Below are 25579 nucleotides of genomic sequence, written 5' to 3' on the forward strand. Positions count from 1 at the left end.
CAGTTTGTGAATCCTTCCAATCTTTCGCCGGAGTGTTTGGTTCTGTGAAGCCTGGCCAGTTGTTTAGACCATGGAAGGCACAGACGTTTTCTCTGTACTACTAAAATGCCTTGTGAAACATGCGAGCAGATGGCCTCCAGACCCTTCTCGGACTTGACACGCTAAACGAAATCCGCACAAAACGCCATCTGAAGTCCGGTCGGGCTAGAGGTCCGACTGCCGTCATGGGTACTTGAGTGGATGGAGTCAGTATAACCCCATCCAAAGTCACCATAGGGGATCTGATCATCAGTTATAACGTATTAATGGTACGAGGCAGACTTCACAAGAGCTGCGAGATTGTTAGACGATGGCATATGCCACAAATCGATTTGATTTCAACTTTTTTTCCCCAAATTTCGTGCTTCACTACCGAATTCCCGCTTAAACACTACACTACCCACAGTCCTGTACTGACTTCCACCAACCAGAGACGTCGCAGTCACCATAGAAACGTAAACGCTCCGAATTTGAATAGGCGGGAAGCAGAACGTGACGTCGTGACGTCGTTGTCGCTTGGCGGTATGATGTGCTTTTTATAGGGAGGACGAAGGCAAATCATCGCAGACGATTATATATACAACAAATCGTTAAAAATAGAATATACGCCATCCAAAATGTTGCTTGAATCCGTTTGGTAAGTAAGGGGAAAGGGGCTCCATGTCACCATTCACGGTGCTTTATTGGATGAAAAATGCACAATGTAGTGTACCTTTTTCTTGTTTTTGTGTTGCGTGGAATCAATTATTATATGGCCACGACTCGTCTCGCAGCAGGTTCGACAGCTTCAAGACGTGAAACTTCACATAAGGATACTCCGAAATGTCTGTCAGAAATGAATGGGAATTTCACTTCCGGGACCCCGGCTGCTAAAAAAAGTGGGCTGTCACTCTCCGGCTCTATTACCATGGAGCCTATCATGCTGCGGAAGACCAAAAGTTTTCACGTGGGTATTGTAAAACACAAGTCTTCGTTGCTATTTACCTACAAACGTCTCATTATAGGTGAATTAGTTCACAAGAGTATAGCGTTTACTTGTCATTGATAAACGTCCAGGATGTTGTCGATAGGGTTTTTATGTCGCACGCTGTCATTTGGTGTTCAGCCGAACTAAAGCGTGGCGGCTCTGCGTGTGTTTGTGCAGAGAGCCGTGCGTGTCCTCAACACCTTACAAAGCAATGTGCTCGAACGGCAACGTCGACACCAGGAGAACCCGGCCGTGCAGCTGAAGGCTATGCACGGACTCCTGCACCGGACCGGCCTCTCTGTATGTGGAGCACACGTCCCAGTCTGGACTCAACTCGTGACTACCGCTCCATTTTTTTGTTGCTCAACAAAGATGTTTTGAGTTTGAAGTTCCTTTCCCCCACCTGAAAATAGTTTTATTTCTGTTCCCATGGATGTCTGCAGGTGGACGATTTGGACAAGCTCAACATAATCCACGTAACTGGAACGAAAGGCAAGGTATGAATTCAGAATCACGCTAAGGAATACCAATAACAGACCGCCATTGTAAATAAAGAATGCCCTAATTTCTTTTTCAGGGATCAACCTGTGCATTCACAGAGAGAATCCTAAGGAATTATGGCTTTCGAACAGGATTTTACAGGTATCAAAAAAAAAGAAAGAAAGATGTGAATCACATACTGTAGGCCCATATTGTGGAATGGTAATATATAATTGATCTTTATTAGTCCTAATGTGTCATAACAACCCATTTAAATAATTTGACAAATTATATACTAGTTCATACAGAAACCACAACATTGGAATGGCGGTACAGGCATCCCAAACACAACAGTGTAATTCTGGGTTGCACAATTGCTTATCTTACTTTAACTGCATTACATGAACTTTGCCTGTTAGCCTTCCCTCCATGTAATAGTTAACTCATGCTGTCATTACAGTCCTGCTGGCCTGTCTAAAAGAAACTCTCATGGCAAAGGAGCTTTTCTTTTGGTTTCTATAGGAAGGAATAGCCTTGCCTAATAATGACTCTAGACATCTGAAATCTTGTAAGTGTATGAAATGACGTGATTAATCTATGGATTTATGAATAATGTTCAAAGAAACCTGTTGTCACTCTGTTGCTACCAACATATGATTTTTAAAAAGTAATGCAAACATTTTGTTGTTCTAAACTGGATGGATTTTTAAGAAGGAATACATGCAACAGTGTTCTGCCAAGGTTTCTGCGATAAGGGGATGCTGTCGTACTTTAAGCGATTTCAAAAGCCTGATGTTACAATTTAGGGGCGTGATTTTTGGGAAATTTCACAAAAGGCTATTGAAATCATCAGTATGGTGCAACTGTTGCACTCTTGGAGGGGGGGTATAGACTGTGTAGACACTAATCATCTGTACCACTGCTTTCAATGTCATCTTTGTGCTTCCCTCAGAACTGTATCAACCGGTTTTTGCAAACAATTATGAGTATTTGTTTTACCCTATGGTGGCGCAGCGGTTAAGGCAGTCGCCTCACAGTAAGAAGGTCCTGGGTTCGAGTCCTGGGGTAGTCCAACCTTGGGGGTTGTCCCGGGTCATCCTCCATGTAGAGTTTGCATGTTCCCCCTGTGTCTGCGTGGGTTTCTTCTGGGTGCTCCGGTTTCCTCCCACAGTCCAAAAACATGTAGGTCAGGTGAATCGGCCATACTAATTGTCCCTAGGTATGAATGTGTGTGTGTCAGCTCTGTGTGATGGCCTGCCAGCCTGTCCAGGGTGTCTCCCCGCCTGCCGCCCAGTGACTGCTGGGATAGGCTCTAGCATCCCCGCGACCCTGAGAGCAGGATAAGCGGTTCAGATAATGGATGGTTGGATGTCTTAACCTTCTTGGTGCATCTGTATGTAGGTGGTCTTGTGCATCACAATGATTCCAATAATGTCAGGTTATCTCACAAGTGTGTGTACAATTTTTTTTTAGAGACTTTTCTTTAATTATATGAACTTTTTGTCTTGCTCCTTTTTTCATTCTTCAAGCAGGTCTGAACAAAACCTAAGATTATTTTTTGAAAATACTGTCTGATCTAATTCTTATTACCCCACAGCTCTCCCCACCTGGTACATGTAAGAGAGAGAATACGCATCAATGGACAGCCAATCAGCAGGGACTGCTTTGCTAAGTACTTCTGGGAGGCCTATGAGCGGTTAGATGTCACCAAGGTACGTATTCCAATTGATATATCGACACTGGTTAACAGAGCCTTCAAAAATGATTACCAAGTCATAACAGACTTGAATCCGTCTCAGTGAAGTTTACTCTGCATTATCACTTATCATGTTGTGCTCTATAACAATAATAACATATTGTTTGGAAATTGTTCAATGAAAGTACAAAAAAAACCTTCTTTATAAATCCATCTGAGGTCAGTTTTCTGATATGAAGTATTAAAATGTTGGTGTCTGGGTAGCGTAGCGGTCTATTCTGTTGCCTACCAACATGGGAATCGCCAGTTCAAATCCCTGTGTTACCTCCAGCTTGGTCGGGCGTCCCTACAGACACAGTTGGCTGTGTCTGCGGGTGGGAAGCCGGATGTGGGTGTGTTTCCTGGTCGCAGCATTAGTGCCTCCTCTGGTCAGTCGGGACAACTATTCGGGGGGGACTGGGGGGAAATAGCGTGATCCTCCCACGTGCTACATCCCACCGGTGAAACTTCTCACTGTCAGATGAAAAAAAGTGGCTGGCGACTCCACATGTATCAGAGGAGGCATGTGGTAGTCTGCAGCCCTCCTTGGATTGGCAGAGGGGGTGAAGCAGCAACCGGGAAGGCTCGGAAAAGTGGGGTAATTGGCCAAGTACATTGGGGAGAAAAAGAGGGAGGGATACTAAAGTAGCTTCACTACATTTCATGAAAGACATGCTTTCATGATTCATGGTGTTCTGCTCTTCCAACTTACTGTGTTGACATTTACCCATAGGACATCTATGGAGGCTCTATGCCCTTCTATTTCCAATTTCTTACTCTGCTGGCATTTCATGTCTTCCTGCGTGAGAGGGTGAGCTTCCAGTTATCTCCTCACACACACACCCACACACACCCACTTTTCACTCACTATCAAGCGACCATTCATCACAGCTTACCATACATGCCTCTCAGAGTCTTATCGCCACATTCTCACATTTGCAGCTCCCAGCCACAGGGCTGATACCACGCTGACTGGCATTTCTCTGTATTATAGGTGGATTTAGCTGTCATTGAAGTAGGGATTGGAGGGGAATATGACTGCACGAATATTATCAGGTAAAGTTTTCAGTGGTTTAAAAATAAACCTTCAGCTTGCTGTACGTGCATGCATAATTTAATTGTTTAATCTAATTTCCTCCCACGTGGATGGGAGAAGTTTAATGTGATCTCGTGCTCCTTGTCCAACCTTGTTCTTGGTCCATAGGAAGCCATGGGTATGTGGGATCTCATCTCTCGGCATTGATCACTCAAGTTTGCTCGGGGACACCATGGAAAAGATAGCTTGGCAGAAAGCTGGCATCTTCAAGGTTAAAAATCATATATATATATATATATATATATATATATACTATATATATATATTTAAAGCAAAAGTGTATGTTTGTATGTTCGCTTATAACTCCAGAAATACTCATTGTAGAACAAAAAGAAAGGTATCTTCAGAATCAGCACTTTCCAAGGATTGCACAGTTTGAAAAAATATTTCAAAAACCAAGTAAAAAATTTGATTTATTTGTGAAACAGGCATTCCAACAATGCTTTGTGGAGACTTCCGGCCAATCCTTCCAGTGGTCAAGGGAGGCACTACATCTAACATTGTCGATGGTAGCCTGAAGGCATGCAACGTAGTTTACCCTGACGTGCTTGAGCACTGAACGATTAATACACACATTGGCAAAGAAGTTTGATGAATGGATTGAAAATTATGACATTTGATAATTTTCATTAATAACATTCGTTTATTCGACATTCGTTTATCACATGTATCATATCATATTTTATCCTATATTTCATCATCGATTATGTTATAAAGATCAGATCGTGTTAGTTGTTTTGGTGAGAACATTTTCCCCGGGCCGTGCCAGGTACCTCTGCTAGTAGAATATGCTTCAGAGATCACGTCTTTAAGATCAGTATCTAGGTTTTGTTAGCAAATCGTTTTTTTTAGTGTACCATAGGGTAGCAATGATTTCCTCCCAGTAAACTGAATTTATAAATATATGCCGGGTACCATGGTGAGTGGTTAGCACAGCATCACAGTAAGAGGGTCCTGGGTTCATGTCCGGTCTTTCTCTGTGGGGTTTGTTTGTATTCCCTGTGTTGGGTTTCTTCCTAGAATCCAAAGACATGCATGCTAGGTGAAATGGAGTCTCTAAATGCGCCATAGGTGTGAGTAATGTGGAAGTGAGTGTACATGTGTGTTCTGTGATGGGCTGGTTAGCTGTCCACTGTGTCTCCCTGCTTTCTCCCTAGTGCCTGCTGGGATATACTACAGTCCCCCATGACCTTGAATTGAATTAAGAGAGTATAGACCCCGGGTAGCGTAGTGGTCTATTCCGTTGCCTACTAACACAGGGATCTCTGGTTCGAATCCCCGTGTTACCTCCGGCTTGGTCGGGCGTCCATACAGACACAATTGGCCGTGTCTGGGGGTGGGAAGCCGGATGTGGGTATGTGCCCTGGTCGCTGCACGCTTCCTCTGTTAGGTTGGTGCGCCTGTTCGGGGGAAGAGAGAACTGGGGGAAATAGCGTGATCCTCCCACGCACTACGTCCCGCCGGCGAAACTCCTCACTGTCAGGTGAAAAGAAGCAGCTGGCGACTCCGCGTGTATCAGAGGAGGCATGTGGTAGTCTGCAGCCCTCCCTGGATCGGCAGAGGGGGTGGAGTAGCGACCGGGACGGCTCGGAAAAGGGGTAATTGGCCGGGTACAATTGGGGAGAAAATGGGGGGAAAATCCCCCCCCCCCAAAAAAAAGTGATGGCTTGGCGTAACTTTGTTGCAGTTTATTGAAACTTTGTTGCAGTGTAGATTCAGTTTCATTAGAATGTAAGAGCGCGTTATTTTGATCTCTTGAATATTTCGTTATGTGTGTTCTGATTATTTGTGCATGATTAAACTTGATGCCTTTAGGAACGAGTATATTAGAGGGACAGCTCAGGTTGGACGGTTTGGGGACAAAGCAAGAGAGACAAGATTGAGATGGTTTGGACATGTGTGGAGGAGAGATGCTGGGTATATTGGGGGAGGGATGCTGAATATGGAGCTGCCAGAGAAAAGGAAAAGAGGATGGCCAAAGAGGAGGTTTATGGATGTGGTAAGGGAGGACATACAGGTGGCTGGTGGGACAGAGGAAGATGCAGAGGACAGGAAGAGATGGAACGGATGATCCTCTGTGGCGACCCCTAACGGGAGCAGCCGAAAGTAGTAGTAGCAGTAGTAGTTGTGTTCTTTTGAAGGGTTGGGGTTGCATCAACCCTGTCATGATGTAGAAGAGGGTGCGTTGCCTAAAAAGTTTGGGAACCGCTGGTATAGACTGTTGATGGATAAAGCAGATATAGTAGTACATCTTTACTTTGAGGTGTAGTCATGAAAGTATACAGGTGTTACAATGAGGTGATGAGGTCGCTGGTGAACACAAGTTAAAGACAGATTTTTACCTGTACTCTATGTACATTGTAATTTCTGCTTCCGTTGTGGGAAGATGGCAGCGCGAATTCATGTTTGCATCAGCCTCACCCAGTGCCAGTGTCAGAAGATGGTGGCGTGAATTCACATTTGCGGTGGCCTCACCCAGTCTTTGTCCATTTGTCTTCGTTTGATGACTGGGCTTGATCGGCTGGGAGAGTGGGGCAGGCTAAGCTAACTGCTAGCCCATGCAGACCGGCAATTCCGATAACACCGAGGGCGGTCTGGCGGCGGCCTCACCTGGTGTTGACTGTGGTGTTTTTGATGTCATCGCGAGGAGTGCGGGGAGGTGTGTCGAGGGTGTCCGGCTGGGAGAGTTGGCGCTGGATCGGCTGGGAGAGCTTGGTCTGCTTCGTCCGGTGGGCCCAGGCACCACAGCCCCTGCCTGGAGCTGCGCCCCAGGAGGGAACGCCGAGGGCGGTCTGACAGGATGCAGAAGCGGGACGGGCTAAGCTAACTGCTAGCCCATGCAGACTAGTGGTTCCAACAGTCATCATGGCTGGGTTTCGTTACCTTGGACAGTGATTTTTTGTTGTTGTTTAGTTTGGGTATGTGTGTTAGTTTGGGTATGTGTGTTCTTGTAATTTTTGGATGTGTTTTTGTCTTTGTGTTGTACTGCTGTGAGCTGGAGGAAACGGCATTTTGTTTCATTTCATGTGTGTAAGTACATGAAATGAAACGACAAAATGTTCCTGATCCCTGATTATAAAGGCTTCCATCTGGCCACTACGGGCTCTATAGACTTGATGTTCAAACAGGATTGGACCATACAGGAATTAAGATATAAAGATTATAATGGCAAAAAGAGTTTGAAAACATAGCTTGCAGCAGTGAACAGGAAGACAGACTGTCAGGTGCTGCAGGTTTTGTTCACGCTTTCTTCTGTCCTTAGCCCGGCGTCCCGGCCTTCACTGTCAGACAACCACCAAGCCCTATGGAAGTCCTGCAAGACAGAGCTGAAGAAAAAGGGGTGAGGATGGTGATGCTCTCTAGATTGAGATGTATGTATGCATAAATAAACATACGTACGTATGTATTGGATAAAAAATTCAGTAATTAGTAACATACACTACCGTTCAAAAGTTTGGGATCACCCAAACAATTTCGTGTTTTCCATGAAAAGTCACACTTATTCACCACCATATGTTGTGAAATGAATAGAAAATAGAGTCAAGACATTGACAAGGTTAGAAATAATGATTTGTATTTGAAATAAGATTTTTTTTACATCAAACTTTGCTTTCGTCAAAGAATCCTCCATTTGCAGCAATTACAGCATTGCAGACCTTTGGCATTCTAGCTGTTAATTTGTTGAGGTAATCCGGAGAAATTGCACCCCACGCTTCCAGAAGCAGCTCCCACAAGTTGGATTGGTTGGATGGGCACTTCTTTGAGCAGATTGAGTTTCTGGAGCATCACATTTGTGGGGTCAATTAAACGCTCAAAATGGCCAGAAAAAGAGAACTTTCATCTGAAACTCGACAGTCTATTCTTGTTCTTAGAAATGAAGGCTATTCCATGCGAGAAATTGCTAAGAAATTGAAGATTTCCTACACCGGTGTGTACTACTCCCTTCAGAGGACAGCACAAACAGGCTCTAACAGGTACTATTTAATGAAGATGCCAGTTGGGGACCTGTGAGGCGTCTGTTTCTCAAACTAGAGACTCTAATGTACTTATCTTCTTGCTCAGTTGTGCAACGCGGCCTCCCACTTCTTTTTCTACTCTGGTTAGAGCCTGTTTGTGCTGTCCTCTGAAGGGAGTAGTACACACCGGTGTAGGAAATCTTCAATTTCTTAGCAATTTCTCGCATGGAATAGCCTTCATTTCTAAGAACAAGAATAGACTGTCGAGTTTCAGATGAAAGTTCTCTTTTTCTGGCCATTTTGAGCGTTTAATTGACCCCACAAATGTGATGCTCCAGAAACTCAATCTGCTCAAAGAAGTGCCCATCCAACCAATCCAACTTGTGGGAGCTGCTTCTGGAAGCGTGGGGTGCAATTTCTCCAGATTACCTCAACAAATTAACAGCTAGAATGCCAAAGGTCTGCAATGCTGTAATTGCTGCAAATGGAGGATTCTTTGACGAAAGCAAAGTTTGATGTAAAAAAATCTTATTTCAAATACAAATCATTATTTCTAACCTTGTCAATGTCTTGACTCTATTTTCTATTCATTTCACAACATATGGTGGTGAATAAGTGTGACTTTTCATGGAAAACACAAAATTGTTTGGGTGATCCCAAACTTTTGAACGGTAGTGTACATTTACATTAAAAACAAAACAAAAAAGCGGGTAGTCTTTGCAGAAGAGAATCATTGAATTAAACAGTGATGCACAAGTCATTATCGTTTTGGCTGATATCTGATTGATAAAGATTTATACGAAAAGAGTCACCCTTGGAATCATAACTGCCTCGGCCTGATGATGGACAGTATTGGAAAAATACACTCAGAAAATCGAATTAGAGGCGTCCGGGTAGCGCGGCGGTCTATTCCGTTGCCTACCAACACAGGGATCGCTGGTTCGAATCCCCGTGTTGCCTCCGGCTTGGTCGGGTGTCCCTATAGACACAATTGGCCGTGTCTGTGGGTGGGAAGCCGGATGTGGGTATGTGTCCTGTTCGCTGCACTAGCGCCTTCTCTGGTCAGTCAAGGCACCTGTTCGAGGGGGAGGGGGAACTGGGGGGAATAGCGTGATCCTTCTACGAGCTACATCCCCCTGGTGAAACGCCTCACTGTCAGGTGAAAAGAAGGGGCTGGCGACTCCACATGTATCGGAGGAGGCATGTGGTAGTCTGCAGCCCTCCCTGGATCGGCAGAGGGGGTGGAGCAGTGACCAGGATGGCTCAGAAGAATGGGGTGATTGGCCAAGTACAGTTGGAGAGAAAAGAGGGGAAAAAAATCCCCCCCCCGCCCAAAAAAAAGTATTATGTACTTTAAATGAGTAGGTGGTCAGTGAGAGACTGCATAGCTCATCTTTTTGTGTGTGTGTGTGTGCAGTGTCCTCTGTTGGTGTGTCCAGAGCTGGATGAGTATGAGGCTTTGGGTGGACCGTTGCACCTCAGCTTGGTAGGAGACCACCAGCGCTGGAATGCTTCATTAGCCTTGCAGCTCAGCTACAGCTGGCTCCAGCGCCAGGAGGCGGAGAGGAAAGGTATCCCCATGAATGAACATTTTACTTGTTTGACCTCAAGCTGCTGTGTCCATTCGAAAGAAAACGATCACATCAAGTTTATCTACTACTAATTTCGGCTGCTCCCGTTAGGGGTCGCCACAGCGGATCATCCGTTTCCATTTCTTCCAGTCTTCTGCGTCTTCCTCTGTCACACCAGCCACCTGCATGTCTTCCCTCACCACATCCATAAACCTCCTCTTTGGCCTTCCTCTTCTCCTCTTCCCTGGCAGCTCCATATTCAGCATCCTTCTCCCAATATACTCAACATCTCTCCTCCACACATGTCCAAGCCATCTCAATCTTGCCTCTTTTGGCTCTGTCTCCAAACCGTCCAACCTGAGCGGTCCCTCTAATATAATCGTTCCTAATCCTGTCCTTCTTCGTTACTCCCAGTGAAAATCTTAGCATCTTCAACTCTGCCACCTCCAGCTCAGCCTCCTGTCTTGTCGTCAGTGCCACTGTCTCCAAACCATATAACATAGCTGGTCTCGCAACCATCCTGTAAACTTTCCCTTTAACTCTTGCTGGTACCCTTCTGTGGCAAATCACTCCTGACACTCTTCTCCACCCACTCCACCCTGCCTGCACTCTCTTTTTCACCTCTCTACTGCACTCCCCGTTACTTTGGACAGTTGACCCCAAGTATTTAAACTCAAATGCCTTTGTCACCTCCACTCCTTGCATCCTCACCATTCCACTGTCCTCTCTCTCATTCACGCATAGGTATTCTGTCTTGCTCCTACTGACTTTCATTCCTCTTCTCTCCAGTGCATACCTCCACCTCTCCAGGCTCTCCTCAACCTGCACCCTACTCTCGCTACAGATCACAATGTCATCCGCGAACTTCATTGTCCATGGAGACTCCTGCCTGATCTTGTCCGTCAACCTGTCCATCACCATTGCAAACAAGAAAGGGCTCAGAGCCGATCCTTGATGTAATCCCACCTCCACCTTGAACCCATCTGTCATTCCAACCGCACACCTCACCACTGTCACACCTCCCTCATACATATCCTGCACCACTCTTACATACTTCTCTGCAACTCCTGACTTCCTCATACAATACCACACCTCCTCTCTCGGCACTCTGTTATAAGCTTTCTCTAAATCTACAAAGACACAATGCAACTCTTTCTGACCTTCTCTATACTTCTCAATCAACATTCTCAAAGCAAACATCGCATCTGTGGTGCTCTTTCGTGGCATGAAACCATACTGCTGCTCGCTGATCATCACCTCTCCTCTTAACCTAGCTTCTATTACTCTTTCCCAAATCTTCATGCTGTGGCTGATCAACTTTATACCTCTATAATTGTTACAGTTCTGCACATCACCCTTGTTCTTGAAAATCGGTACCAGTATGCTTCTTCTCCACTCCTCAGGCATCCTCTCACTTTCCAGGATTGTGTTAAACAATCTAGTTAAAAACTCCACTGCCATCTCTCCTAAACATCTCCATGCCTCCACAGGTATGTCATCAGGACCAACTGCCTTTCCACTCTTCATCCTCTTCATAGCTGCCCTCACTTCCTCCTTGTTAATCCACTGAACTTCCCTGATTCACTATCCCTACATCATCCAACCTTCTCTCTCTCTCATTTTCTTCATTCATCAGCCCCTCAAAGTATTCCTTCCACCTTCTTAGCACACTCTCCTCGCTTGTCAGCACATTTCCATCTCTATCCTTGATCGCCCTAACTTGCTGCACATCCTTTGCAGCTTGGTCCCTCTGTCTAGCCAATCGGTACAAGTCCTTTTCTCCTTCCTTAGTGTCTAACCTGTCATACAACTCACCATACGCCGTTTCCTTTGCCTTTGCCACCTCTCTCTTTGCTTTACGCTGCATCTCCTTGTACTCCTGTCTACTTTCTTCATCTCTCTTACTATCCCACTTCTTTGCCAACCTTTTCCTCTGGATAATTTGCTGTACTCCCTCATTCCACCACCAAGTCTCCTTGTCTTCCTTCCTCTGTCCTGATGACACACCAAGTACCTTCTTAGCTGTCTCCCTCACTATTTCTGCAGTGGTTGTCCAGCCATCTGGCAACTCTTCACTACCACCCAGTGCCTGTCTTAACTCCTGTCTGAACTCCACACAACAGTCTTCCTTCTTCAACTTCCACCATTTGATCTTCGGCTGTGTCTTCACTCGCTTCCTCTTCTTGGTCTCCAAAGTCATCCTACAGACCACCATCCGATGCTGCCGTGCTACGTTCTCCCCTGTCACCACCTTGCAGTCTCCAATCCCTTTTAGATGGCGCCTTCTACATAAGATATAGTCCACCTGTGTGCACTTTCCTCCACTCTTGTACGTCACCCTGTGTTCCTCCCTCTTCTTGAAATATGTATTCACCACAGCCATTTCCATCCTTTTCGCAAAATCAACCACCATCTGTCCTTCCACATTTCTCTTCTTGACTCCATACCTTCCCATCACCTCCTCATCACCTCTGTTCCCTTCACCAACATGTCCATTGAAGTCCGCTCCAATCACCACTCTCTCCTCCTTGGGTACCCTCTCCACCATGTCGTCCAACTCACTCCAGAATTCTTCTTTTTCATCCATCTCACACCCAACTTGCGGGGCATATGCGCTGATAACATTCAGCAATAAACCTTCAATTTCCAGCTTCATACTCATCACTCTGTCTGACACTCTCTTCACCTCCAGCACGCTCTTGACATACTCTTCCTTCAGAATTACCCCTACCCCATTACTCCTCCCATTCACACCATGGTAGAAGAGTTTGAACCCATCTCCGATACTCCTGGCCTTACTCCCCTTCCACCTGGTCTCTTGCACACACAGTATGCCTACCTTTCTTCTTTCCATCATGTCAGCCAGGTCTCTCCCTTTAACAGTCATAGTGCCAACATTCAAAGTTCCAACTCTCACCTCCACATGCCTACCCTTCCTCCTCTCTAGCTGCCTCTGGACATGCTTTCCCCCTCTCCTTCTCCGTCGTCCAACAGTAGCATAGTTTCCACTGGCACCCTGCTGGTTAACAGTACCGGTGGCGGTCGTTGGTAACCCGAGCCTCGACCGATCCGGTATGTAAGTCTTATTTATGATCCGCATATTTGATTTGGCAAAGATTTTACGCCGGATGCCCTTCCTGACGCAACCCTCCCTATTTGTCCGGGCTTGGGACCGGCACTAAGGATGCACTGGCTTGGGTTGATCACATCAACTTTATCATTCAGCAGAAAAATATTCCATTTGTAGTACCATCATCTGTTTTATCTTCTTTCTATAATTTTGTGAGAGGGGCGTCCGGGTAGCGTAGAGGTCTATCCCGTTGCCTACCAACACGGGGATTGCTAGTTCGAATCCCAGTGTTACCTCTGGCTTGGTCGGGTGTTCTTACAGACACAATTGGCCGTGGCTGCGGATGGTAAGCCGGATGTGGGTATGTGTCCTGGTCACCGCGCTGGGCTTCGTCTGGGCGGTCGGGGTGCCTGCTCGGGGCGGAGGGGGAGCTGGGGGGAATAGCTTGATCCTCCAATGCGCTACATCCCCCTGGTGAAACTCCTCACTGTCAGGTGAAAAGAAGTGGCTGGCGACTCCACATGTATCGGAGGAGGCATGTGGTAGTCTGCAGCCCTCGCCGGATTGGCAGAGGGGGTGGAGCAGTGACCGGCATGGCTTGGAAGAGTGGGGTAATTGGCCGGATTCAGTTGGGGTGAAAAGGGGCGGAGGGATTCCAGAGACCTGACCTTTCAGAGAAAATACTGTTAGCACTGCACCGGTACACTTTTGCATAGTTCATCAGTCACTTCTACTTCCACCATCCAAGAGGGATAAAGGAGGGCCAGGACTGGAGAGGAAATGAAAGCTAGATCTACTTTGTTCAAGATGCTGTAGATAACTTTCTGTTTCTGCAGTACTGACCGGTGTCTGTTAAGTAAATGTACTGTGAAAAATCTGGTCTCTCTGGCTGCTTCTGGGGCTGCATTCTGATTTGCAAAAGTCCATTCGTTCTGAATGGAACAACCAATCACTACTGAGGAGCATCCCTGACTCAATGTCAATCATGGAGCTGGCACGTGCAGGACAGCCAGCCCCCCCGCCCCCCAGCACCGCTGGTTGAAAAAGTACCTCTTTGTGAACAATGTGGGTGTAACTAATGCATGCATAGATTATCAATTGTTGGAGTATCACATATATTTTCCTGTCTTCCGGGCATCAATAAGGGTCTTGGACAGAGGTCGTGGTACGAGGTGCCACTGGTACTTTGGAAAAACACGACTGAAAACATGACTGATCTGACTACATTGCAGGTAGAATCTTCTCAACTTCATCAACAGGACGCAGGCCTGGATCCCGGGCAGCCGCTTTCCAGCCCAGCACCACAATGTGTGAAGGTGAAACTAAGATTTGAAATACATGAACTGATTTTAAATTCATGAAGACAGCACTATTTGCGTTTGAGGATGCAGCCTTGACAGTTCTGTCGAAAGGGAACGTGGTCATAAATCTACTATAATGAAACAACTTTTAAGTAAAAAAACAACGCTGGACGTAAACATCTCTTCTTCTCTCCCTCTGCTGAGTGCAGGTCTGCAGGAGACCGAGTGGTTGGGGCGGAATCAGACAGTGAGACACGGTCCTGTGACGTATTACATCGACGGGGCTCACACCAAGGCCAGCATGCAGATCTGTGTTCACTGGTTCCAACAAGAGATGATGAAGAACCAGTCTAGGTATGAAGACACGAGCCCTCAGCGGCGTTCGCTTATGACATCTTACTGGTATTTATAGAGAATTACACTGTTTTGCCAGTTCTGCCACTGCATTTTTTTTCACTGTGAGAGCACAAGGTGTCACATAGGCCTGGGAACTTGTTCAGTTGTACTGTTTGGAAAGGGAAAATGATGATACAGAGGCTTATGATGTAAACATGCAGGAATGTAGTACGTGAGTGTGCTCAGTGGAGGACGTAAGCCTGTTTTACCCTTTATACATGACACCACCTGCAGCAACTACAGAGGTATAAAGTTGATCAGCCACAGCATGAAGATATGGGAGAGAGTAGTGGAAGCTAGGTTTAGAGGAGAGGTGACGATTAGCGAGCAGCAGTATGGTTTCATGCCATGAAAGAGCACCACAGATGTGATGTGTGCTTTGAGAATGTTGATGGAGAAATATAGAGAAGGCCAGAAGGAGTTACATTGTGTCTTCATGGATTTAGAGAAAGCATATGACAGGGTCCGAGAGAGGAGGTGTGGTATTGTATGAGGAAGTCGGGAGTGGCAGAGAAGTATGTAGGTGCAGGATATATATGAGGGAAGTGTGGTGAGGTGTGCAGTTGGAATGACAGATGGGTTCAAGGTGGAGGTGAGATTACATCAAGGATCGGCTCTGAACCCTTTCTTGTTTGCAATGGTGGTGGACAGGTTGACAGACGAGATCAGGCAGGAGTCTCCATGGACTATGATGTTTGCGGATGACATTGTGATCTGCAGCGAGAGTAGGGTGCAGTTTGAAGAGAGCCTGGAGAGGTGGAGGTATGCACTGGAGAGAAGAGGAATGAAAGTCAGTAGGAGCAAGACAGAATGCATATGTATGAATGAGAGGCAGGACAGTGGAATGGTGAGGATGCAAGGAGTAGAGGTGATGAAGGCATATGAGTTTAAATACTTGGGACTCAACTGTCCAAAGTAATGGAGAGTGCAGAAGAGAGGTGAAGAAGAGAGTGCAGGCAGGGTGGAGTGGATGGAGAAGAGTGTCAGGATTTGTGACAGAAGGGTACCAGCAAGAGTTAAAGGGAAGGTTTACAAGATGGTTGTGAGACCAGCTATGTCATATGGTTTGGAGACAGTGGCACTTATGAAAAGACAGGAGGTGGAGCTGGAGGTGGCAGAGTTGAAGATGCTAAGATTTTCATTGGGAGTGACGAAGAAGGACAGGATTAGGAATGATTATATTAGAGGGAATGCGCAGGTTGGACAGTTTGGGGATGCTTTGGACATATGTGGAGGAGAGATGCTGGGTATATTGGGAGAAGGGTGCTGAATATGGAACTGCCAGCGAAGAGGAGAAGAGGAAGGCCAAAGAGGAGGTTTATGGATGTGGTGAGGGAGGACATGCAGGTGGCTGGCGTGACAGAAGAAGATGCAGAGGACAGGAAGAGATGGAAACATTTGATCCGCTGTGGCGCCCCCTAACAGGAGCAGCTGACAGTAGTAGTAGATACAGTAGATACATGACACCACCATCACTGTCCTCTACACCTACACCCCATTATATTCTTTATATACACGGACACCTTCATCACTGTCCTCTATATGTAGATCCCTTTTGTTAATTTTTTTTTAAATGGCTAAAGACTATGTTGCAAAGATAAGAACGTATTACTTCACATCATCTGTTTGACAATGGAGGTAATGAATATTTTCCCACTTAGAATCTTTCCAGTTTACTTCGAGTTATACGTTTTGAAGATGGTGCAGCATTTTCAAATGCTTTTTCTTCCAAACTAAAAATTGTGAGTGTCTCATTGAACAGTGTTAAATTTCTTTGGGCAACATGAATGGTGGCAGTCACACTTTGCTTGGACTTGGCACCAGTGGTACATATATTAGGTCGTATAACAAAACGCGTTTGCCTGACAGGAGTGACGTGTTTGTTAAAGGTGGCGTCTGTACAGAACTGTTAAGTTGCATAAACCAGCGTTTCCCAACCCAGTCTTCAAGGAACCCCTGTCCTGCAGATTTTCTTTGCAACCCTGAATAGCTACCTGTTTGTAGTTATTCAACCAATCAGCAATGAATTATGTCAGATGTTGCACACCTTGCATAATTAAGTTCTGTGAGATGATTGGTTGAGTAAGAACAAGCAGGGCTACCTATGCAGGGTTACAATGAAAATCTGCAGGATAGGGGTTCCTTGAGGACTGGGTTGGGAAACGCTAGCATAAACTGACTGAAGCTCATCCAGATTGCCTTCGTCATCTGCACAAGCTTGTGAGAACATTGCAGATCAGCGACGTCAGTGTCAGATGCACATCTTGTGACTTTCTGATCAGCGCAAGACCGCAGCAAAGAAGACACCATCTCATTTTCAACATCTCGCAACATTGATGAGCACAGCAGTATTTTTCCTAATATAACCAAACTTGAAATGCAGTAACAATATGTGCTCTTTGCTAAATATGCTATAATTTAGTTCTGTAATTTAATATATATAATTTGATTATTTATTCAATATGCTGTGGCCTAGTTAGCAGTGACCTTGTTTGTCTGTGAAATATAATTGAATCTTATGTCACATTTTTGAGCTGCAGATGGGTCTGCGTGCCTTCTGCTTAATCAGGTGGATAAATAATTGGAATAATTTAAATACCCAGTTTCCACAAGTTCTGCTGCCCTCTTGTGGTTGAAATGTCCCATGTGGTTGAAATGTTGTCCCATGCTGTGCTGCTGCCCCCATCCTGAGCAGTGATGTAGTACATTTGGAGGTAGTTTTTGTTTAGATTTTTCCTCACTTTTATCCCCAATTGTACTTGGCCAATTACCCCACTCTTCCAAGCCGTCCCGGTCTCTGCTCCACCCCCTCTGCTGATCCGGGGAGGGCTGCAGACTACCACATGCCTCTCCCGATACATGTGGAGTCGCTAGCCGCTTCTTTTCACCTGACAGTGAGGAGTTTCATTGGGGGGACGTAGTGCGTGGGAGGATCATGCTATTCCCCCCAGTTCCCCCTCCCCCCGGAACAGGCACCCTGACCGACCAGAGGAGGCGCTACTGGTTAATATCATGCTCAGGGCTGAACGGTTACCACAAGATTAAAAGTCATATTGCTGATTTCTCCTTCTTTGTCTCTGATATCGCTTCATTCTTGACTCTGACCCACTCATGTGTCTGACCAGCAGGGGCTCTACAGTTAAAGTACTGCTGTTTAACACGTCGGGAGGAAGGGATTCTGCTGCTCTGCTCAAACTCCTGGTGGTGAGTGAATCTGATGTCCTCTCATTGATATTTTACTGCTTTATTTGTCAGTGTATGGTTAGCTCTTGCTTACCCTGCGCAGCTTGTGTTGCAGAACATACCAGTGTGTAACTCTTTCTGTTTCTGATGGTGTGTTTGTGCACTTGAAGCCCTGCCAGTTTGACTATGCGGTCTTCTGCCCCAATATACCTGAAACACTTCCTAACAACATAGGTGAGGATATCTTACTTTTTCCTTGTCCATGTATGCTTGTATGGTTTGTCGTCTGTTGCTTGCCATGTTTCCCAGACTGGAAGTCACTGTTTTGTTTTTTGTTTTACTCGTCCGGCTGCTCCTGCGACTTATATTCCAAAGCGACGGTGTAATTTTGTCAGGCGAATACACTGCATTCCAATTAAGGCCACTAAATGGCACTGTTTAACACCAGAATGACCAAGACGCTCCCTGAATACTCCTAAAATTGCACATATTTGCATTAAAATTAGTTTTAGATCAATTGCACAAAACAAAAAAAGAGGTTATGGTAAGATCTACCTAAAACAACCATGAGTGGTCAAAATGACCGCACGTAATTTGCGCGTGATCGTGCGCGTCATGTCACTATTTATGACGTGTGTTGGTCACGCCATTTCCTTGGTGAAGTTTGTTGCTCTGTCCGAGAAACACACTAGCGTCCTCCAGTGCAGAGAAATAGTCTAAACTTGATGTTTGATTATTTCCAACATGTCTGGTTACAGACGCCATTACAGACGCACCATGACTACCACCGAGGCGTTGCAGTGTTTACAGGCGTTGGACAGCGGCCATTTTAAATTGTTTGAAAAATAGAAGATCGCACCAGGTCACTGCGATACAAAAGAAAAGCAGGGCCAGTCTGACATCTGGAAACATTTCTCAGTTGTTGCCGACAAAGATGGAAACGAACTGGATTTTGTTGGTTGCAACAAATGTGCAAAAGTATTGATCCACAGCGACACAAGTCTGGCACCTCTGGGTTGAGGCAACATACCTCTCCATTGCCCCTGGTCAGAGTAAGCTCTCCTTCAAAGATGAAGCACTTCTTCCTGCACATGATAAACAAGATACTACCAAGAAACGTGTCGCACTTAGCTGTAGAGACATACGGCAGTATGACTCCGTCGCCAGGTAAACCTTTGTTGTCATAGAGTAGAATAGAATAGAATAGAAGGCCATTATTCTCATTGTACAAAATACAATGCTGACCAGTGCATTAGAAGACAGGGAAACAACACAAAAGAAAACAACCTCAGCAAAACAAACAACCACAGCCTACAACACTGTTTCTGAAATAATAAGTAAAATAAATAAATGCAGTATAATTTTGCCCTGTACTTATTGCACTAGAATAACTAATTATTGCACTCGTATGAATGTAATATTGCACTAGAACATAATTGCATCTCTTTATTAATACTATGCAGGAAAACTTTGTGTTTTCCCTGCAGAACGGGAGAAGACACAAAACCAATGGCGCTCTATTGTGCGGGCGAGAGTGGTCAGGATGTTTGCAGGCGTGAGTGTAACACACACATTGCGGCAGTGTAACACACACATTGCGGGAGCAGGCGGTAATAGTCAGAAATCCAGCAGGAGCGGTGTTAAGAAACAGCCCTGTGCAGGGCGCTATACTGTACCACCATATAAATGAGATTTATACCATGAAGCGACTGTTTTTTCTTGCAACAATGCCTGTTTCAATGAGGGAGACTTGTATTCCAGTGCGACTTGTAGTCTGGGAAATACGATACATTTTTATGTTTCTTGTCTGATGTACACACTTCACTCTCTTTATATTTACATATAGTATACTCATATATAGTTATAGTTACATATGTGTGGCTATATTATGAAAAGTCCCTTGTATATTATCAGAAGGTATATCATATCATAGCCATCGTTTTTATTCCTTTTATTTTACTGTAGCCTACTACTCATCTTCCTATATTTAAATTGTTGTTGTACGTAGTTACTTTCACAGTTGACATTGTTGATTTCTGTATCTTTTTTGCATATATTTCATATTCTTTCTATATTCTACTCCTTTGCGGATGACATTGTGATGTGTAATGAGAGTAGGGTGCAGGTGGAGGAGAGCCATGAGAGGTGGAGGCATGCACTGGAGAGAAGAGGAATGAAAATCAGTAGGAGCAAGACAGAATGCCTATGGGTGAATGAGAGGGAGGACAGTGGAATGGTGAGGATGCAAGGAGTAGAGGTGACGAAGGTGTATGAGTTTAAATACTTGGGGGTCAACTGTCCAAAGTAATGGAGAGTGCAGAAGAGAGGTGAAGAAGAGAGTGCAGGCAGGGTGGAGTGGGTGGAGAAGAGTGTCAGGAGTGATTTGCGACAGAAGGGTACCAGCAAGAGTTAAAAGGAAGGATTACAAGATGGTTATGAGACCAGCTATGTTATATGGTTTGGAGACAGTGGCACTGATGAAAAGACAGGAGGCAGAGCTGGAGGTGGCAGAGTTGAAGATGCTAAGATTTTTATTGGGAGTGATGAAGAAGGACAGGGTTAGGAACGAGTATATTAGAGGGACAGCTCAGGTTGGACGGTTTGGAGACAAAGCAAGAGAGGCAAGATTAAGATGTTTGGACATGTGGAGGAGAGATGCTGGGTATATTGGGAGAAGGATGCCGAATATGGAGCTGCGAGGGAAGAGGAGAAGAGGAAGGCCAAAGAGGAGGTTTATGGATGTGGTGAGGGAGGACATGCAGGTGGCTGGTGTGACGGAGGAAGATGCAGAGGACAGGAAGACAAGGAAACTGATGATCCGCTGTGGCAACCGCTAACGGGAGCAGCCGACAGTAGTAGTAGATTCTAATCCTGCACTTTTCATGTTGTTTTTATGCTTCTGCCGTTACTGAATTTCTCCTCTGGGGTTTAATAAAGTTTCATCTCATCTCATGCAGAATTCAGTGTCACTCCAAACACTAAATGGTCAACAAATAACTTTATATAGCATTTGTGAAATAGATATCATCAGAATCAGACTACTTTATTCATCCCAAGGGGAAATTGGGGAAATTCTCATGATACTACACGTTTTATCATGAGAATCCAATGGGTCGCTTTCAGTTTTTTCTTTGGTGGTGCCCACAAGAGAAGCGCCTCACAGCTAGTTCAGTTTTTATTCTGTGTCCTTGTGCCTCCACAGCTCACCAGGACATCAACGTGTCTGTGGAGTCCATGCTGGACAGCTGCTTAGCCAACCAGAGCAGCTGGAAGAGTCTGAGCAGAGCCGAGGGCCAATTTCCTGAGCAGCTGCTGCAACACCAACACCACCGCCACCACCTGGTGGTCAACTCTGGAAGTCCCTCCCGGGTTTTCCCCTGCATCCTCAGTGCCCTCCGGTGGATAAGCCAAGGGAAAGACCCCGTGTTAGTTGGTGGCGTCTCAGGGCGCTCCGACAACCTGCTTCAATCCGCTGATGGGGCAAAAGCCCTGCAGGAAGCAGCCCACATCGCTGTGCTGGTGACCGGAAGTCTGCACCTTGTAGGAGGGGCACTGCAAAATCTGGACCCATCTCTGGCCTTGTAAGAGGTTGTGGTTGAGATGACTGCGTGGTTAGGCTGCTGTGCTGGCTTGAGAGAAAATCTCAAACGCTCTATTTACGTGGGTTGTGTGTATTAAGGGTATATTTGTCTTTTTGCAAATAAGGCAATAGTCCCCTTAAACAATCCTGTGTGTTCAGTTGTCGTCTAGAGAACGCCTCAGGATTTTGTCATACTATGTACAAGCTGCCATGTGGAATAGTTGTGCTTTCCCAATTAAATATCTAACATTTTCCCGATTGAAACCTCTTCAAAAACGTTCATACGCAAAAATGTCTTTGTCTCTATTTGACTATTACCTTCAGTCAGATTTATTTGTGTGCCCATTAATCACAAATTACAAATGTGCCTCAGGGGGCTTTACAACAACACAACATCCTGTCCTTAGACCTTCACATCAGATAAGGAACAACTCCCTAAAAAAAAAAACCTTTAACAGGGAGAAAAACGGTAAGAAAGCTCAGGGAGAGCAACAGAGGAGGGCTCTCTCTCCCAAGATGGTCAACGTGCAATGGATGTTGTGTTCACACAATTTACACAATACAACACTGAAAGAGGATAACACAATTATAATGGCATTTTACAATTTATGAAGACTATGATGAGGATGCCAAGCAGTGTCCAGATGCCACCGGAACAGTCCAGGACCTGAGTCACACGACCACCATCACCATGTAGACCTGGAAGGAGGACAGACGACACATGCACACGGGGGAGACTCACATCACACCATTCACATACATGGGAGAAGAGACAAGAAATTAGTCACACAAGTCATTAGTCACATCGGAGAGAGAAGGATATAACATTGAAACAGGATAACAAAATTATACGGATTTATAAAAATATTTAAAAAGAAAATGTGATGAGGATGCCAAGCAGTGTCCAGGTGGCGACCTGGGAGGAGGACAGACTGCACGTGCACACAAGGGAGACTCGCATCACAACATTCACACACACACAAGAGAAAAGAAGACATTCAGAGACAAAAGACATGAGAGTAGAGAACAGATTGTAATAGTCAATAATCTATACTTTATAATTCTATATTCTCGTAGCCCCCCCCTTCCCATCCAGCCCTGTACGTCTGTGTTATGTTTATGCAGGGCTCGAATTGGGGGGGGGGGTCTGGACCTCCCATAACGAACAAGGGACCCCTCCATTAAGAAAGGAAAAATTAAGCTTGGCGGTCACCCATAGTATTATGGTTGTAATAAGAATCATGACAATAAATTATTTTTTGGGCATATTGTAGCGGTTCTTATTTGGCATGTAGCAGTAAATCTGTGAACCATGCCTGTCTTTATGTTGCACCGGTACCTCTGTTCTGCCTGCGTGTTCACAGTCGGATCAGGCTCTTCGGACCGCAAACGCTGACCAATCAGAATCCTTCTAGGCAGTACAGTCACGAGCGGGTACAGATACAGCCCTCTGCTCTGTCTCCCGCTCCACAATTAACGGTAGCGACTACAGTTAGCTAACAAAACATGTGACTTGTGAAAGAAGCTCCGGTAAATAGTTTAAGTAAGTATTGATATCACATATTGTAAAAATAATTATTTCTCTCCGATATTGCTGCAATGTTAACTACGAATGAACAGAGTTGTGATCTTAGTCAATGTTTGTTTTTGTTGTTGTTGCTCTAAACTAGCTAGTTAACGTTATCTAGCTAGCTGATGCTGTTTTGACGTTGGCTATAACGTTATGCTAACGTTACTTGTCAGAGAATGTTCAGAAACGTCCAGAACTGCGTTAGCTAGCTAGCTAATGCTACTAGTGTCGTGTGTTCCTAACATTATCATAGACATTCTATTTACTAACGATACAAGAAATAATCGAGAAACTAATGATCTATTGCAGCTAGCTAGCTGTGCATTTGTGTGATCAGAAACTAGAGGTATCTATCAATAACGTTAGCTAGCTAACTAGTTATCTAGCCAGGTAACGTTATAGTGTGCGCATCTTTGATAAAGCAAGTTAATTTACTTTTCATATTTCATCTCATTAGCGACAGAGGTTCTGTATGTTAGTAATACCGCATTTTTTCTCATATATGCGAGTATAACCGTTAATAAATTGTTAAGTGTTGTGATTTGATGGCGCCCTTACTCATTGTATTACGGTGCATTCGGATGTGACGTCGCCACATTCTCAGTATGCGACAGTGTGTGTTGTAAGAGTCGGTAGTAGAGAGCTAAGACCTGCTGTATTTGCCTAAATAAATATGCCTAACGTTAAAAGCTAAAGAGAAAACAGAGTCAAGCTTTGCTTATCCTCCATACGCAAAGAAGAAGATTGGGCACACCAGCTCAACAGGTTATGGGCCCAGGCAGAGTTGGACACAAGCTAGCATTCCGGAAGAAGTTTAACGCGCTATCCCACCCTCTGCACCCTCCCTCACCTCTCCACGTCCCACCCTATCCCACCTCGCTCCCCTCTCCCCCGACGAGGTTCTAAACCTCATCACATCCAGTCGCCCCACCACATGCTCCCTTGACCCGGTCCCCTCCCCTCTCCTTCAGTCTATAGCACCTGAACTCCTTCCCTATCTAACCCACTTCATCAACACCTCCCTCCAGGCAGGATGCTTTCCATCTGCCTTCAAGACTGCTAGAGTCACCCTCCTTCTCAAGAAACCATCACTTAACCCCTCTGACGTCAAAAACTACAGACCAGTTTCCCTTCTACCCTTTCTATCCAAAACTTTCTAACGTGCTGTCTTTAACCAACTTTCTTTGTACCTCCACCAGAACAACCTCTTGGACCCCAACCAGTCTGGGTTCAGGGTGGGTCACTTGACAGAGACGGCCCTCCTTGCAGTGACAGAATCGCTGCACTCTGCGAGAGCAAACTCTCTCTCCTCTGTCCTGATACTCCTGGACCTGTCAGCTGCGTTCGACACAGTGAACCACCAGATCCTCCTCTCTACCCTCGAGGGGCTGGGTGTCACAGGCTCTGCACTGTCAATGTTTGCAACCTACCCGACGGGTCGCTCCTACCAGCTGACATGGAGGGGATCTGTGTCGGAGCCTTGCAGACTGACTACAGGCATTCCACAGGGTTAAGTTCTGGGTCCTCGCCTTTTCTCCCTGTACACAACATCACTGCGTTCTGTTATTTGCTCGCATGACTTCTCTTACCATTGTTATGCCGATGACACCCAGCTGATCTTGTCCTTTCCTCCCTCTGACACACAAGTAGAGACACGCATTGCTGCGCGCTTGACTGACATCTCGGAGTGGATGGTGACACACCACCTGAAGCTCAATCTGGACAAGACAGAGCTGATGTTCCTCCCGGGGAAAGGTTGCCCGCACCGAGACCTGGCCATCACCATTGACAACACCGTGGTGATGCCAACACAGACTGTGAGGAATCTGGGTGCGATCCTGGATGACCAACTGTCATTTGCTGCGAACGTTGCATCGGTTGCTTGCTCCTGCAGATTTCTCCTTTATAACATCAGGAGGATTCACCGATTCCTCACCGATGAGATGGCACAGGTGCTCATCCAGGCTCTGGTCATCTCCCGGCTGGACTACGGCAACTCCCTCCTTGCTGGCGCCCCGGCGTCGGCCATTAGACCTCTGGAGCTTGTTCAGAAAGCTGCGGCTCATCTGGTGTTCAACCGCCCTAAGTTCTCCCGTGCAACTCCCCTTCTCATGTCCCTACACGGGCTCCCAGTAGCTGCTCGCATCCAGTTTAAGACTCTGGTGCTAGCCTACAGGGCAGTGAACGGAACAGCTCCTTCCTATCTCCAGGCCATAGTCAAGCCCTACACCCCCGCCTGACCACTTCGCTCTGCTGTCTCGGGACGCCTGGTTGCCCCATCGCTCAGAGGCCCTTGCTGCCAATCGACCCGGTCACGGCTCTTTTCTGTCCCGGCCCCACAGTGGTGGAATGAACTCCCCACTGATGTCAAGACAGCAGAGTCACTGCCCATCTTTCGGCGCAGGTTCAAAACTCGCCTCTTTAAGAACTATTACCCTGTTACTTGTTCTTAGCACTTATTATATTCACTCATATAAAAAAAAGAAAAATCTCTTTCTTGCACTTTTACTTTAGCATTGGTTTTGCTCTTAGATGCTTGTTTAGATGCACTTATGACCTCTGATGACTAGTAGTTCTCCTGATTTCCTACGTTAAACGATGCACTTATTGCTTATTGTAAGTCGCTTTGGATAAA

The 25579-nt window shown here is 45.7% G+C and overlaps 1 protein-coding gene across 4 annotated transcripts; it reads left to right on the forward strand.

Moving 5' to 3' along the window:
• The first annotated feature begins 586 nt into the window (after window positions 1–586).
• On the forward strand, window positions 587–22780 carry fpgs (folylpolyglutamate synthase). Of its 4 annotated transcripts, XR_008810822.1 has the most exons (17): window positions 587–676; window positions 813–985; window positions 1184–1306; window positions 1450–1503; window positions 1584–1648; window positions 3084–3198; window positions 3955–4032; window positions 4216–4277; window positions 4426–4528; window positions 7580–7657; window positions 9691–9844; window positions 14147–14230; window positions 14425–14569; window positions 17737–17815; window positions 17965–18028; window positions 19913–20030; window positions 20997–21120. XR_008810822.1 is itself a non-coding variant. In XM_056287468.1 (16 exons), exons 2-16 carry the CDS (start codon window positions 875–877, stop codon window positions 21377–21379), a joined length of 1698 nt encoding a protein of 565 aa, XP_056143443.1. In that variant the 5' UTR covers window positions 587–676; window positions 813–874; the 3' UTR covers window positions 21380–22780. The 4 variants fall into 4 exon arrangements, 3 of the variants coding, with proteins under 3 accessions (XP_056143443.1, XP_056143460.1, XP_056143451.1); XM_056287468.1 differs by lacking the exon at window positions 19913–20030 and having other exon boundaries at window positions 20997–22780; XM_056287485.1 differs by lacking the exon at window positions 19913–20030 and having other exon boundaries at window positions 17740–17815; window positions 20997–22780.
• Window positions 22781–25579: the final 2799 nt, after the last annotated feature.

The sequence above is a fragment of the Lampris incognitus genome, chromosome 1 (assembly GCF_029633865.1).
Source record: "Lampris incognitus isolate fLamInc1 chromosome 1, fLamInc1.hap2, whole genome shotgun sequence".
In the NCBI taxonomy this organism is placed as follows: domain Eukaryota; kingdom Metazoa; phylum Chordata; class Actinopteri; order Lampriformes; family Lampridae; genus Lampris; species Lampris incognitus.

Bases quoted from the DNA above. Each gene is read 5' to 3' on its own strand.
- fpgs (XM_056287468.1), top strand. From the start codon at position 875: ATGAATGGGAATTTCACTTCCGGGACCCCGGCTGCTAAAAAAAGTGGG. The intron at 4,278-4,425 runs GTAAAGTTTTCA...CTTGGTCCATAG, and splicing joins GACTGCACGAATATTATCAG to GAAGCCATGGGTATGTGGGA. The intron at 17,816-17,964 runs GTGAGTGAATCT...GTGCACTTGAAG, and splicing joins CTCTGCTCAAACTCCTGGTG to CCCTGCCAGTTTGACTATGC.